At 36.6% G+C, this 14,808-nt stretch overlaps 1 protein-coding gene across 1 annotated transcript; it reads right to left on the bottom strand.

The window, feature by feature from the left end:
- Positions 1 to 995: 995 nt before the first annotated feature.
- LOC109211647 (40S ribosomal protein S6-like) lies at positions 996 to 3,680 on the bottom strand. Its single transcript, XM_019375196.1, has 6 exons — positions 3,571 to 3,680; positions 3,426 to 3,490; positions 2,166 to 2,223; positions 1,968 to 2,076; positions 1,591 to 1,863; positions 996 to 1,464 (listed from the first exon to the last, which is right to left on the bottom strand). The coding sequence occupies exons 1-6, from the start codon at positions 3,574 to 3,576 to the stop codon at positions 1,226 to 1,228; spliced, it is 750 nt and encodes a 249-aa protein (XP_019230741.1). The 5' UTR covers positions 3,577 to 3,680; the 3' UTR covers positions 996 to 1,225.
- Between the last annotated feature and the right edge of the window lie 11,128 nt (positions 3,681 to 14,808).

Genomic DNA, 14,808 nt, shown 5'->3' on the forward strand with positions numbered 1-14,808 from the left:
AAATCAAGAAAGTGGATCTTCTTGTTGGACATGACTTTTTAATTTTGAATAAGTCATGTTGTTATCCATTAATTAGGATAATTGTTACAAAATCCATGGGAAACAATGTCGTGCAACACCTTTCTCCTAACGTATTTATAATTTGGAGTTAATAGTCCAAATATAGATAATGTTCGCAAAAGAACTGAAAGATAATGAAAGCCTGAAGAATTAACCCGTCCTGTAAATATTAATGGGAGTAATGACTTATTAAAATATTTATAAAGAAAAATAAGCAGTGGTCTAGAAGAGACGTGATTACATTTACTCGTGGCATTGACTGCGACTCAAGGGTTGCCAAAAGGGCAAGAAGTTGAAATGCATTTGTGCAGTTATTTAGACGGAAGTCCTTCGTACGAAGGCTCTATTTCTTGATGCAAGGCAAACGCAGATCATTCTTTGCCATTTATTGTAAAAACTTCAGGGGACATCTCCCTTCCTCCTCGAAACCGAGTTCAATTGCTTATTATACCTAGAGCTTTCAAAATCCTGACACAATGCATAAGCTATAAAGTACATGGAGTCCAATATGAAAAAAATGAATGTTCAAGAAAATCATTTTTTTAAATTTTTTACTTGTTCAATTTATGATACTATATTGCTGGTGTGCAAGGCTAGCTCAAACCAAAGGCTGCTAAAGCACTTGCATACTTCATCTGCAACTCCACAAACCTTATTGTATAATTAGCCTCTTGTATAGACATTTATACAAAGATCAAGATACTAAATATCGGGTATGCAGATGCAAAATGGGCTGGATCTCCACTCAATGTGTATTCATGTGTAATTAATATGTTTTGGTTTCTTTGGTTTGTGGAAACCTAATCTCTGCAAAAGACAGACACAGATTGAAAAATTTGGTTGCCATATTGTAAAACTTAGGGAAGTAATTTTTCTTGAGGAATTAAAGTTCAAAGAGGCAGATAAAAATGATTTGTGAAGTAAAAGTTATCATGGAAACATGTTAAAACCCAAATTATTATCCAGAGCAAGAACAAAATAATAAAGTTGGGAGGATTTCATTCAGCAGTACTAAATAACCAAAATCTTTGATCTAAAAGATCAAATAGTAAACAATACACTAACTTAACTCATCATCTCTGAACATTAAAAGCTACCAAAACCCACATCCAGCAATAACCAGAAAAGATCAGACCCAGATATCACAGATTGCTTCCCAATTATCTTAAGCAGCAATAGATGGCTTAGAAGCTGCAGACAGTCTAGACCTCTTCTTAGCCAGACTCTCACTGCGCCTTTCTCTTTGCTCCTTCAACCTAGTAGCTAAAAGCTTCTGGTACTCAGCTGCTTCTGACTTAGCCTTGGCAATTCTCTTCTTCTTGTCTGCAATTCTTGCTCTCTTCCTCTGGAGAGTCAATGGTGTTACCAGCCTCTGGATCTTAGGAGCCTTGCTAGCCTTTTTCCCTGTCACCATAAAGAACCATAATATACATTCAAAGCAAAGGTTGAAGAGTATATTAACTTCCAACATTGACTAACTCTGATCAGCACAAAAAAAAATGCAAGTAGATTTATCAGTAGAAAACTAACCAGTTTTGGTTGTGAAATTTCGACGGTAGGTATTGACGTACTTCCTGACGTCATCTTCCTTGGAAAGGTTGAAGAGCTTCCTAATCTTGGAAGCCCTTTTGGGTCCTTTCATCCTTGGTTTCTCGGTGTCTGTCAGTCCAGGCAGATCATTCTCACCCTTTTTCACAATAACCAAATTCAGAACAGAAAGATCAGGACTAACAATGCATCCACGGACAGACTTCCTTCTGCGCTCCCCATTTCGCCTACCGTAGCCCCGGAAACAAGGAGTACCTGTTTAATTGAACATAATTTGATACTTACAACATCAGCTACACACAACAAATATATACAATACACATGCGCCATTAAGCACCTTCTTGCAACTTTACACATACCTCTGTACAGCAGAAGACGAACTCGGCCTGGAGTCAACACTCCCTGCTTCATTGGGAAACCTTGCTTGTCACATCCTCCCATAATCTTAAAAACATATCCCTTGAACTCCTGTCAATTGTTACACATAACATTGTTAAAAGAAAGTTGACTAGATGGAAAGGTTACAACATGAAAACCACAAGTAAACAGAAACCTACGTCTCCCAAAGCATCTCCAGCAACCTCCTGGGAGATCCTTTTGTCAAAGAAAGCCCGGCTGCACAGCAAGAATCAGGCATCATTAACCAACAGTACTTACACATGCACTCTTAGATAACAATAATGAAATATTAGGACCTCCACGTAAATCAACCAGCATATATACATCAACATGCAACATTCAAAAGCATCATATAATCAAGTAAAGTATTAACCACATTAAATGTTATCTTACTTTCATCAATAAAAAGATACACGTCCAAAATTTTCTCACTACAACATTGTATGCACATTTAAAGACCTTCGTGGAATTACTAGATATCTAATGACGGGCCTAGGAAGGGAAACTTATGAACCAATTAACCAAACACCGGCATGCAAACATAAAGCATTAGTTTCTATCAATGGTCGTAATTCCAAAAAGAGGCAAAGATAGGAGATAGCAGTAAGGGATTGTTTGTTCCACGGACAAGTAACTGGATTAAAACAAAATGAATTATAATTACTTCATTGTTTAAATTCTTATTGAATATTTGGTTATGCGTATCAACTCGATATATCTGGACATGTTCAGCTTTAAATTGGACATACATTTGTTACCAAAAAAATACTCTAATGTCCTTAAATTAATTTATCCAATTTTATTAGTTCGATTATCATATGTGATTAAAAACAATTGTCGTAAAATAATTAATTGCCCAATTTTAATCATCTCAGATAGAAAATACATTAAAAGGAACACATCCTGTAAATATGAAATCTCATTTTCACCTCTCATAGTTCTTAGAAATCAATACCATAAATTTTATTAGAAACAACTGAGAGATAGCAAGCAAATAAGTAGAAATGTAGAAGACATTCAACCAAATAACCACTATGAGGTAAGAGATCAAACTGCATTCGGCATGTAATTTTTTTCATAGCCGGTAACCTAAACAAATAAATCCTTAACTCCAGAGCCCCCAAATTATTCACCTTACTCCACAGTTTGATAATTGTAGACTTCTCATGAATAGCCGAAAACAATTTGAGTTTAATTATTCACATGTATAAAACCAAAGTAAGTTAAGAAGAGCAAGCAAAGAAAATCTGACAACAGCAACAACTACTACGCCTCAGTCTCAGACAATTTAGGGTCGGTTATATGAATTCTCACTGACCACATTACTCCATTAAAACTTATCTCGTGACATGTAATGCAAATACATAATAAAAAGTAACAAGTTCTGTAGAATTTCTAAACGTATAAATATGACTTACAGTTTCTGGTCATCGTCGATCTCGAGCTTCTTCTGGCATCCAGTTGTCGGATTTGCAATGTTGAACTGCAAAACAAAAGAACAAATCAATTCATGTTGAACGAAATGAATAATTTAATAAATAAATTATAGGCTTGTTCAGCTACCTTCATTTTCGGTCGAACTCAGTGGAGGCCGCCAAGCTGACAATGAAACTCTCAAATTTTACGCTGAGCTCTCTCTCTTTCTCTCTGGGTTAGGGTTTAGGAGAAGATATATTTTATATCCAGGCTTTTACTAGGTCAGCTACTAATGGACCTTAGGTCCATTGTAATTACAGAACTTATGGCTCTTTAAAAAGGATTGGGCTTTTCTGTAAGGTAAGCCCTATTCATATGTACTTTCAAGAAGGCCGATTATAATCTTAAACTTGGGCATGCAGTCATACCTTATATTTGTGTCACCTTTTAACATGTATCATATTTTTAAATTATTGATTTGGTAGCCAGCTGACAAAAAATTCGTGATAATGTGACCATTATACCCCTGACAAAACATATAAAAGATACATCACGCATAAATCACTTTACGGTTCTGTCACGACCCAAAATCAACCGTCATGATGACGCCTATCGTGAAACTAGGCCAGCCTCAACTCAACGACCCAATACCAACAACAATAAGTTTGAAAACATTACCGGAAGCATTTAACATTAAAGAAAAACTGTTTAAAACATAAGAAAATCCCAAATGATACAATCCAGCCCAAAATTACGGTGTCACTGAGTGCATAAACATCTAGATCAGAAAATATAGCCTACTACAGTGTCTAAAGATATAAATTGAAAGTACGACAAAGATAAAGAAGGAGAGTCAAGGCCCGCGAACCATGTAGCTACCTCGATAATCTCCAAAATCTGGAACCTCGATCAGCAATCGCTGCTATGACCGGTATCGCCTGGATCTGCACACGAGGTGTAGGGGTGACGTGAGTACGCCAACTCTGTAAGTAACAAGTCCAAACTTTAGACTGAAAGATAATGAGGAACTCAACCTCAACAGGTATAACAAAATATGCAGAAATGTAGGCATGTTTTCACGTCAAATATACAATTCAAAACAGTAAAGAAAATACAGATCTGAACAGTGTAAGGTATAAAACTCAGCTATCTCTACATGCCAATGCACATACTGTATGAAATGCACCATGTGTTCGCACTCTCAAGTGCTCAACCATTCGGTACCATGTATGGCTATCAGGCCCAGGAAAATCCATCCCGGAACATATACAACACTGACTGTAAGTCACCCAGGGAAAAGGGCAATCCAACCCTGTGGAGAAATTCATCTTCAGGTATTAAGTACTTCGGACAAATCCATGTCCAGGGAAATCCATTCCTAAATAATATTATCTGCGCTCACTAGGGTGTGTTACAGACTCCGGAGGGGCTCCTACAGCCCAAGCGCTATCATAATCTTCAATATAACCGCTGCGACGTGCAGCCCGATCCCATAACTGTCACCCATAATCAGGCTCTCGGCCTCACTCAGTCATTAATCTCTCCAGTCTCACCCACAGGCTCACAATGTCATGAAAATAACCCGGAACAATGATATGATGAATCAATAAATAACTGAGACTGAGAAATAATATAAAAATACATGAACATGACTGAGTACAGAATATAAATGAAAATAATGAGATGACAGCAAGAAACGACCGCTAAGGGTCCCAACAATACCGGCATAAGGCCTAAATATGATATCCAACATGATTTACAGGCCAATTACTTTATCACGTGATAAAAACATGGATATCAATAGGATAGAGTCACAAAATGGTGCCATGGAGTCACCCAGGCCACAATTATCACGGTACACGCCTGCACGCCACATGTGCGTCACCTCAATACTAATCACATAACACATAGTTCGGGGTTTTGAACCCTCAAAACCAAGTTTGGAAGCGTTACTTACCTCAAACCAAGCAAAATTCTACTCCGCAATGCCTTTGCCTCTCAAATCAGCCTCGTAACGTCCCGAATCTAGCCACAAGTAATACATTATAATCAATATAGGCTAAAAGAATCAATTCCACAAGAAAAATACCAAATTATAGCCAAAAAATCCGAAATCGACGTCTCGAAATCCGACAGAAGTCATAAAACTCGAAAGCCCATTCACTCACTAGCCTAACCATACCAAATTTACTCAAATCCAACAACAAAATCCGATTCAAAACCTCAAAATTCCATCTCAAGAACACTTTCACTTTTTCCCCAATTTTCACCCCAAATCACAATTTAGATGATAAAATCAAAGATATATAATCATGCGTTTTAACCAAAACCAAGAAAGAAACACTTACCCCAATCAACTCCACGAAAATCCCTTCAAGAATTGCCCAAATCCGTGATCTCTAGCTCAAAATATAAAAAATGAGCTCAAACTCTCGATTTTGAATTTAACATTGTCTGCCCAGATTTCCTTCTTCGCGAACACGACCGATCTCTCGCGTTTGCGTAGAACAACTTGACTTCCTCTTCACTTTACTCTTCACAAATGCGACACATGCCTCAAAAACGCGATGCTTTACTAGCTCGAACCTTCGCGAACGCGAACGCCACCTCGCGAATGCATAGTACAAGGACCTGGGGTCCCCAACTGCCTCACTCCTTTTCGCAAACGCGACCCTACTCCAGTGTTCACGATACACACACAGACTACACCTTTGCGTTCGCGTCCTCTCCTTCGCGAAGCAAAATCTCACCTCTCGGAAAACACTCTTCACAAACGCGAGGACCCTCTCGCGAACGTGAAAGAGGAAACCAGAATAAAATGCAGCAGCTGATATGAGCAATCTCATCAAGGCCAAAAATGATTCGTTAACCACCCGAAACTCACCTGAGGCCCTCAGGACCTCAACCAAGCATACCAACACGTCACATGATATCATACAAACTTAGTCGAACCTTCGAATCACTCAAAACAATATCAAAATACCAAATTACCTTCGGATTCAAGCCCAAGAACTTCTAAACTTCCAAATTCCACAAACGATGTCGAAACCTACCAAACCACGTCCGAATAACCTCAAATTTTGCACACAAGTTAGAAATGACACCACGAACCTACTCCAACTTCCGGAAATCTAATCCGACCCCGACATCAAAATTTCCACCGCCGGCCAAAATCGCCAAAATTCTAACTTTCGCCATTTCAAGCCTAATTCTACTACGAACCTCCAAATCACATTCCGAACGCGCTCCTAAGTCCAAAATCACCTAACAGGGCTAACGGAACCATCAAAATTCAAATCCGAGCTCGTTTACACATCAATCAACATCCAGTCAACTTTTTCAACTTAAGCTTTCAAATAAGAGTATGTGTCTGAATTCACTCCGAAACCACTCCGGACCCGAACCAACTAACCTAATATATTATAATATCACTGTAGAACACAAAAGAAGCAGGAAGGAATGGGGATATAACTTTTGAAACGACCGGCCGGGTCGTTACAGGTTCTCCTCCATCACTCCGTCCCTCCTCAGTTCTCCTCTCGCAAACCAGGAAGTTGAACCAGATTCAAATTCCAAATTTAAAATTACAAAATACATTGTAAGTATTGCAATTCATCTTCACAATTCAAATTAGTTTTTGAAACTGATTGATCTTCATGATATATGTTTCTGTAATTATTTTCGTAATTCATCATGCTTTTTAAGTTTTAATTCAATCAACGCATAGATTTTAATCACACTTGCATGAAGTTGTTTGATGGATGAAACATGAACTTTTCACTGATAGATTTTCAAAAACTTTGCATTCTAAAGTTGTTTCACGTTGAATTCTAAAGTCAAGCTACTGTAGCAGAAGATTTTTCACGTTAAACCTAATTTAACGCGAAACCTAAAAATTATTGCTTATGGATACTGTTAAATGCAGAACAAATATGTTGAAGTTTTGTCCTGCATTCAACAGTTTTGTTATGACGAAAAACATGCTGAAGTTTTTGGTTTATTTGCCAAAACTTCATACTAAACAAGCTGAGTTTTTACATAATTTGCTAAAACTTCACACAAAAAATGCTGAGGTATTTTTCTTGCAGTCTAAATAAGCTGAAGTTTTTAGTTCATTTGCTAAGACTTCAACACTAAAATATGCTGAAGTTATGTCCTGCATTCAATAGTTTCGTCATGAACTTTTTCCGAAACTTCAGCAGAAAATACTGAAGCTGTTTAGTTTATTTGCAAAAACTTTAGGACAAACGTGATGAAGTTTTTCTCTTGCACTATGTAATTTTTTAGTGAATTTTATTTAATGCATGCTGAAGTTAAATTTAGTTCACTTGCTGAAAGTTCATACCGAAACGTGCTTAAGTTTTTTCCTGCATTAAATAACTTTTTCATGAGCTGTTTTCGAAAACTTCAGTATAAACGAGCTGAAGTTTTTTAGTTCATTTGCTAAGACTTCAGCACTAAAATATGCTGAAGTTTTTTCCTACATTCAATAGTTTTGTCATGAGCTTTTTCCGAAACTTCAATAGAAAATGCTGAAGTTGTTTAGTTCATTTGTAAAAACTTCAGGAAAAACGTGTTGAAGTTTTCCTCCTGCACTATGTAATTTTCTCCTGCATGTTGAAGTTAAATTTGGTTCATTTGCTTAACGTTCATCCAAAAATAGCTTTTTCATGAGCTTTTTTTAAAAACTTCAATATAAACAAGCTGAAGTATTCTAGTACATTTGCTAAAACTTCAGCTTAAACGTGCTTAAGTTGTTTCCTGCAGTATGTAATTTTCTAATGATTTTTTTATGAACTTTACACTTAAATTCTTTTGTTCAGTTTCCTAATACTTGACATTAAACATGCTTCTGCAGGATGAGTTCGATTTGCCTTGTTATTATTTTCAATGGGAGGTGGACTTTTGATTTCAAATACTTGGATCATGATACAAACTTGTTCTGCTTAATAAACAAGTATCATCCAATACTTTCCAAAGAAAATTAGTGAAGTTACAGATATTGATTCAGCCAAATAGTCACTAAAGATATGGTTTGATATCAAACTAAATACAAGCAAAGGGATGCTTGTAACTTCAGATGAAGAACTCAGAACCTGTATACATTTGCTAACAACTGATTCAACCTACAAGAATTTCTATTTTGTCGTCGAAAAAATACAACTCATTTCTGACAGTATAGCTGCTTCAGAATCTGCAACATTCAGACTATCTCTTGCATATACAATAGATTTAGAACAATTTGCTGATTATCAACATGAACTAGAACAACCAATAATGGAAGTGGACAACAAGCAACAACCTTCTAACATTATGGCTACTTCAGAATATGGAATGCTGCAATAATTACCCGCTGCTACAATAAATTCATACCAGTTTGTTGACGACCAAAAAGAAGAAGGATAGCTAATAATGCAAATAGACAACCAACACATAATCCAACAAAGTTTTTTGTTACCTTCTGCAATGATAAGTAACAACGAAGATGAAGAAAACACAGAATTTATACCGATAACATTAGATACAATTGAAGAAATTGCTAAAACTTCTACTACTTCTAAGAAATCAAGTAAAGAGTGAGGAGAAAGCTGAAAGAATCTCCACCATATAAAATATTTAGGCACGATGCATTGCCTGAGGAAGTAAGAGTAGGATCAATTTTTGAGAACAAGAAGAACATGACTAAATTTTTCTACAGCTTGGAGATAAACCAAAAAAGTTGAATTCATTGCTGTTAGATCATGTTCAAAGAGATATGAGCTGAAATGCATCAAGGAGAAATGTGGTTGGAATGTATGCTATTAGAATAAAAAATTCCACTTTTTTCAGGGTGATAAAATATCAACAACCATGAATGCTCGGTTGATGCAAGAAAATCAGAGAAGCATGCTACATCAAATTTTATAAGTGAACAAATTTTATAACATGTTCGAGATAAAAAGATTGAGGTTACACCAGCCTTTGTAGAAAGTGAAATGAAAAAGAAATTTGGAATTGACATTGGATATTACAAAACATGGCGCGCTATTCAAAAAGCTATTGCTTGCATAAGGGGAACATCGGAAGAAAACTACCAAATTCTTCCTTCATACCTACATATGATGTTGCATAGAAACCCAGGGACATACACTAGCATAAAAAGAGATGAGCAGAATCGGTAAGCAAAACAATACTAACCATCAACTTGAAGTTTCAAATGTTCCTATTTGCAAAACTTCACACCTTATGATTTTTTTGGTGTTTTACTACACAGATTTGCTTACATGTTCTTTGCTCCTGCGACATCAATAGCTGGTTGATGCTACTGTAGACCCGTGATTGCAATAGATGCAACATTTTAAAGTCAAAATATCGTGGTGTTCTATTTGTTGCTGTATCAAAGGATCAAACAATCAAATCTTTCCTCTATCTTTAGGTGTAGCAGATTCAGAAAACAATAATGCATATATTTGGTTCTTCGGGGAAATGAGAAAGCAATTCAATTCCTTCCTGAGCTAGTTTTCTTATTAGATAGAAACCAATCGATCGCAAATGGAATTAGAAAAGTTTATCCTGAAGCTCACCATGGTTTCTGCCTCTATCACTTTGAGAAAAATTTAAAGCAAAGACATACAAAATCCACGATAATAAATCTTTTTCAAAGTGTTGCAAGGTCATACAAACGTAAAAATTTTAATCAGTTAATATCTCAAATCAAAAGTGTTGACAAGAAAACATACAATTACATGATGGAAGAGCCGCCACAGAGATGGGCTCGATTGTGGTTCCCACGATGGTGTTATGATATGCTGACCATAAACATGATAGAATCAATGAATTCCATATTACTAAAAACGAGAGAGATGCCTATTTTAAGAATGTTAGATTTCATCCAAGAAAAGTTAGGAGAGTGGTTTTACGAACAGAGAAAAAAGCACATGAAACTTTTCAGAAAGTATCAATATGGGCAGAAGAAGAGATGAATAAGAAGATGGACTTGGCTTGCAAAATATTTGTGAGTACATTTATTAACTTCAGAATTTACTTCAGCGTGTTTTCTCTGATGTAATTAACTAATGCATAATCACTTCGGCTTTTTATATCTGCTGTAGTGATTTACTACTTACATATAAAAAATTTCATACTTTTTCTTTTTGAATCAATAATACACTAATATAGTTTTCTTTACCTTTTTATTCCTTCTTAGGTGTTCAACCTTGATTCAATATTGTTTAGAATAAATAGTGAAGCAATGAAATTCATTGTGGACTTAATGTCACGCCCCGAACTTGGGGGGCGAGACCGACACCCAATGTCACACCTATCCTTGCGTACCAACTTGCAACTAAGGGACTCTAAACATATGATGTCATACTTTGGCCATGGGCCATATTGCAAGACGACTGCGAATGCTGTCTAAATGTCAATATAAAACTGGGCCGACAAGGCCGTCATAATTATTACAGCTGACAAACCAACCAAATATATATACAAGGCCTGAAAGCCCAAGATACCGCACTAACTGACAGGATATGTCTACAAGCCTCTACTGATGGATATACTGTGATCGGAACAGCTCTCCGACCTACTCATGACATATATACGTATATATACTAGATGTACATAAGCCTCTAGACCCGGAAACTCCGAAAGGCATGGAGCTTACCGATCAAGCTAAACTCGAGCAACACTTAATGAGTAGGCCTACCCGTCTATCTGTCTGAACCTGCACACATGAAATGCAGCGCCCCCAGAAAAGGGACGTCAGTACGAAATAATGTACCGAGTATGTAAGGCAATATACTAAAAGCTGAAACTGAACCGATAATATAATAACTGCAAGTAGCTGAAAGTCAAAGATAATCTGAAGATATGCTTACCTGTTGATACCGACTCAGCTCTCTCAATATAGTAAGTAAAATAGTTGTTCGACCTTATAAGGCTTGGTATATAAAATAGCTGCTCTGCCGTAGTAGGCTCACTCATAAGCGCTCGGCCATACTAGGCTCTGTATCTCGACCAACTGGGTTCGCTCATAGGCGCTCAACCAGAGTAGGATCGGTATATAACTTACCGTCTGATCGGAGGTTGCCCAATGAGGGCCTGTCCATCGATTATAGCTCGATGGTAATAAAAATACTTTAATACTGTATATAAAAGTTCTTTGCTCTCTTAACTGAAAGAAGAAAAATACTCAATTGAATATGAGGTCCTGATAAGGAGAATATTGTAACTTACAAAACTAGAAAAATATACTTAATTTGCGAGACTAGCAAAATATACGTAAATTCCAGGATATGAATTTTTCTTTATGCCTCGTTATCAAACTTGTGTAATGACGAGATCATGCAAAATGAAGGAAGAGCTTAGCCTTAACATACCCGAGTCGATTCTCTTGACAATCCCTCTGACACATGTTAATTGTGACGAACACGTAATGACGAGATCGAAATAGAGAACAATCCGTATGAAATGCTCAGAGCAATGACGTTGCTACTGCAAAATTATCTCTGTCTAGACTCTTTCTCAAGAGATTCACAACGTTTCTATGTATATGAAATGGACAGTTTGCTGAAACTTTGCTCAAGAGACTATAAAGATGTTGCATCCTTTTGAAACTCTCTTTCTCAAGAGGTTATAACGTTAATATGTATGGAATTGAGAGTTTGTTGAAATCCTTTCTTAAAAGACCAAGATGACTAGCTTTTTAATTCAAGAATTTTACGTGTAATTAAGGCATCTCTTGCCTAATGACTCATCAAGCCTTTTGTTGCCACTTTGGCTTAGATTGATGCTAAGTGGCAGCCCCAAAAAGGATATTTATTCACTTAGTTTATTAATTAACTAGGTAGTGTCTCGTTACCCGGTAATTAATCAATTACCCGCAAAATTGAGAATCATTCCCACTTACTTAAAATTTTACTCATTTTTAATATACTTTATATATCCTACTACCATGGTCATATGGTACTACTCCATAAATATCGGGTATTTTAGCTCGTGCCGTATTTTACCCCAACATATCAAACTTGGACAAAATTTATTTTCTTTGACTTGCTCCCCTTTTCACCTTCACGAATTTACTAATCACTTGTGAAATAGCATAATTCTTATAATCTCCAAATAATCTTTTACTTGGACTGATGTCAATTACCTTACGACAAATTCAACGTACAATACTTCAGGGTGCAACATCGTCGTAACTTAATACTGCAAAGCGTAATATCACCGTAATGTAACACTGCTGGGTGTAACACTGTCGTAACTTAATAATGCAAAGCGTAACATCACCGTAATGTAATACTGCTAGGTGCAATACTGTCGTAACTTAATACTGCAAAGCGTAACATCATTAAAATGTAATACTGTAGGATGTAACATCATCGTAATATATTACTATAGAGGGTAACATCGACATAATACTGCGGGGCATAAATTATTCCCCCCTTTGGAACATTCGTTCTCGAATGTTGACTGATGCACTTATCATTTTCATAACTTATATCTTCCGAATACTTTAGAACTTCCCTTCCTATCTAGGCGACTGTTATGTGAATAAGTCCAAAGTCCAGGGCATTCTCCCCTTAGATCTCCTTCTCACACCACAACTTGTAATCAGAATCCTTCCAATCTCGTAACTATTGCTACCTTTCATCATGCAGCATGTACGATTTTGACCTTGTAAGTGTTCCCAATATCTAGGCTTCATATGTAGAGCTTGATAAAATGTCCCTTTGGGCATCTATGAGTATACTGAAGTTCTTCGCTCGGTACTTTGTTGAATTCACGAATATTGCTATATCTTATCGCATCGGTCCGTTTAGCCATCCATATGAATTTACTATCATAACTCTCACTTTAATTTATCGTTGCTGAGGTCTGCTACCAAATCTCAGCTTACTCTCATTGCTTATTCCATATGTATAAATTTAAGTCCTTTAATGCTTCCTTATTACTACTTATGTTTAGAATGACGGCCTAATCTCATCTCATACTTTGTGACTTTTGTCAATCCATTGTTGATTCCCCTCAATATTGAATATACCACTGATAACTTGAAACTTCTTACGTAATACTTTGCCACTAGGGCTTACGTTACATCAAGGAATATTCGAAGTAATTTTCCTGATCCACTTAGTGGCGATACTGTACTTCAATAACCGTATTCTATAGCATTCCAAGGTGATTCTCTTAAGTGGGTATTTTAATCCCGTACAATTCATGAATCCCTTTTCTTTCTTTTTTTTCCAAATCATTACTCAATCGAAGGCCCAAACATCATCCTTTATCTATCACAATTACACCATTATTCTACTATTAGGGCAGCATTCCATCTCTTCTAAATTCTACTTATGAAGAGTAGCTCTTTTGAGTCTATTCATGCTATAGTGAGCTTACTATAACATGGAGAAACCATTAGCTCCCTTATTTTCATGGGCCTAATCCATTCTCGTCACCTTATCACTGCCCTTTCTTATCCATATTCCTACCTTCCTAAAACCTTGTCGCTTTACCATACTTTAGCTTGCGACCTATACATATCTATTTATACTACTCGTAATCTTCCTTCAACTTGCTTGAATTTCTTTGTGTTATTTTAGAACATCAAGCGAGACATCACATCGTCTCTAACTCTTCTTTACTTTCTTAATTAGACCTCTCGATGCCTAGAAATCATTGACTAGAAGATATGCCACTGACGATACCGCTATAATTCTTGGATATTGAATCCCCGCACTTCTAGCCTTCTATTTGAAGTAAGGACTATTCACAATCCTCAGCATTTGAGTATCTTGTAAGTTGTTCACCTTTACCTTACTACCTTAAAATCTTGCATCGTATCTTCTGTTTCTTTCATGTCCTCCCTTCCACATAGGTATAATTCCTGTATATTACTTGAAGCTCTATTATAATACTTGCACCTCTGGTGCACCCATAATCCGTGGGAGCTTCGTACTGACTTCTTATGAGGCTGGTACTTTTTTTTAACTGGTTGTATCGTAGTGTCGTTATAGCATATGGTTGGTATACTTTCTCTCTTGTACCTCTGATATTAAGGGTGATCCTGCAATGCTCTCAATCACCAGGTCTATAATATTTTGGGTCCAATAATCAGACTCTTGATTTAGTTAGTTTAGGTAACTCTTTAGTTTCCTTTTTTTTCTGATCAGCCTTTATGTAGGCTTAATCTATCTTCCGATTCGCGGCTCCTGGTATTAGTTAGTACTTTAGCCTTTCATAGGCACCGAGGGATATTCATGATAAAATCCTTTAACAATTCAATCCTTCGTCAATGACCTGAGCTCAATTCTTTCTTTTAACGTATACCAGAATCTTCCATGGCTGTATATACTGTAGGTATAAAACTCCAAAATTTTAAGTGCCTTCATAACGTCACCAACTCAG

This window comes from Nicotiana attenuata, unplaced genomic scaffold (assembly GCF_001879085.1).
Source record: "Nicotiana attenuata strain UT unplaced genomic scaffold, NIATTr2, whole genome shotgun sequence".
NCBI lineage: Eukaryota > Viridiplantae > Streptophyta > Magnoliopsida > Solanales > Solanaceae > Nicotiana > Nicotiana attenuata.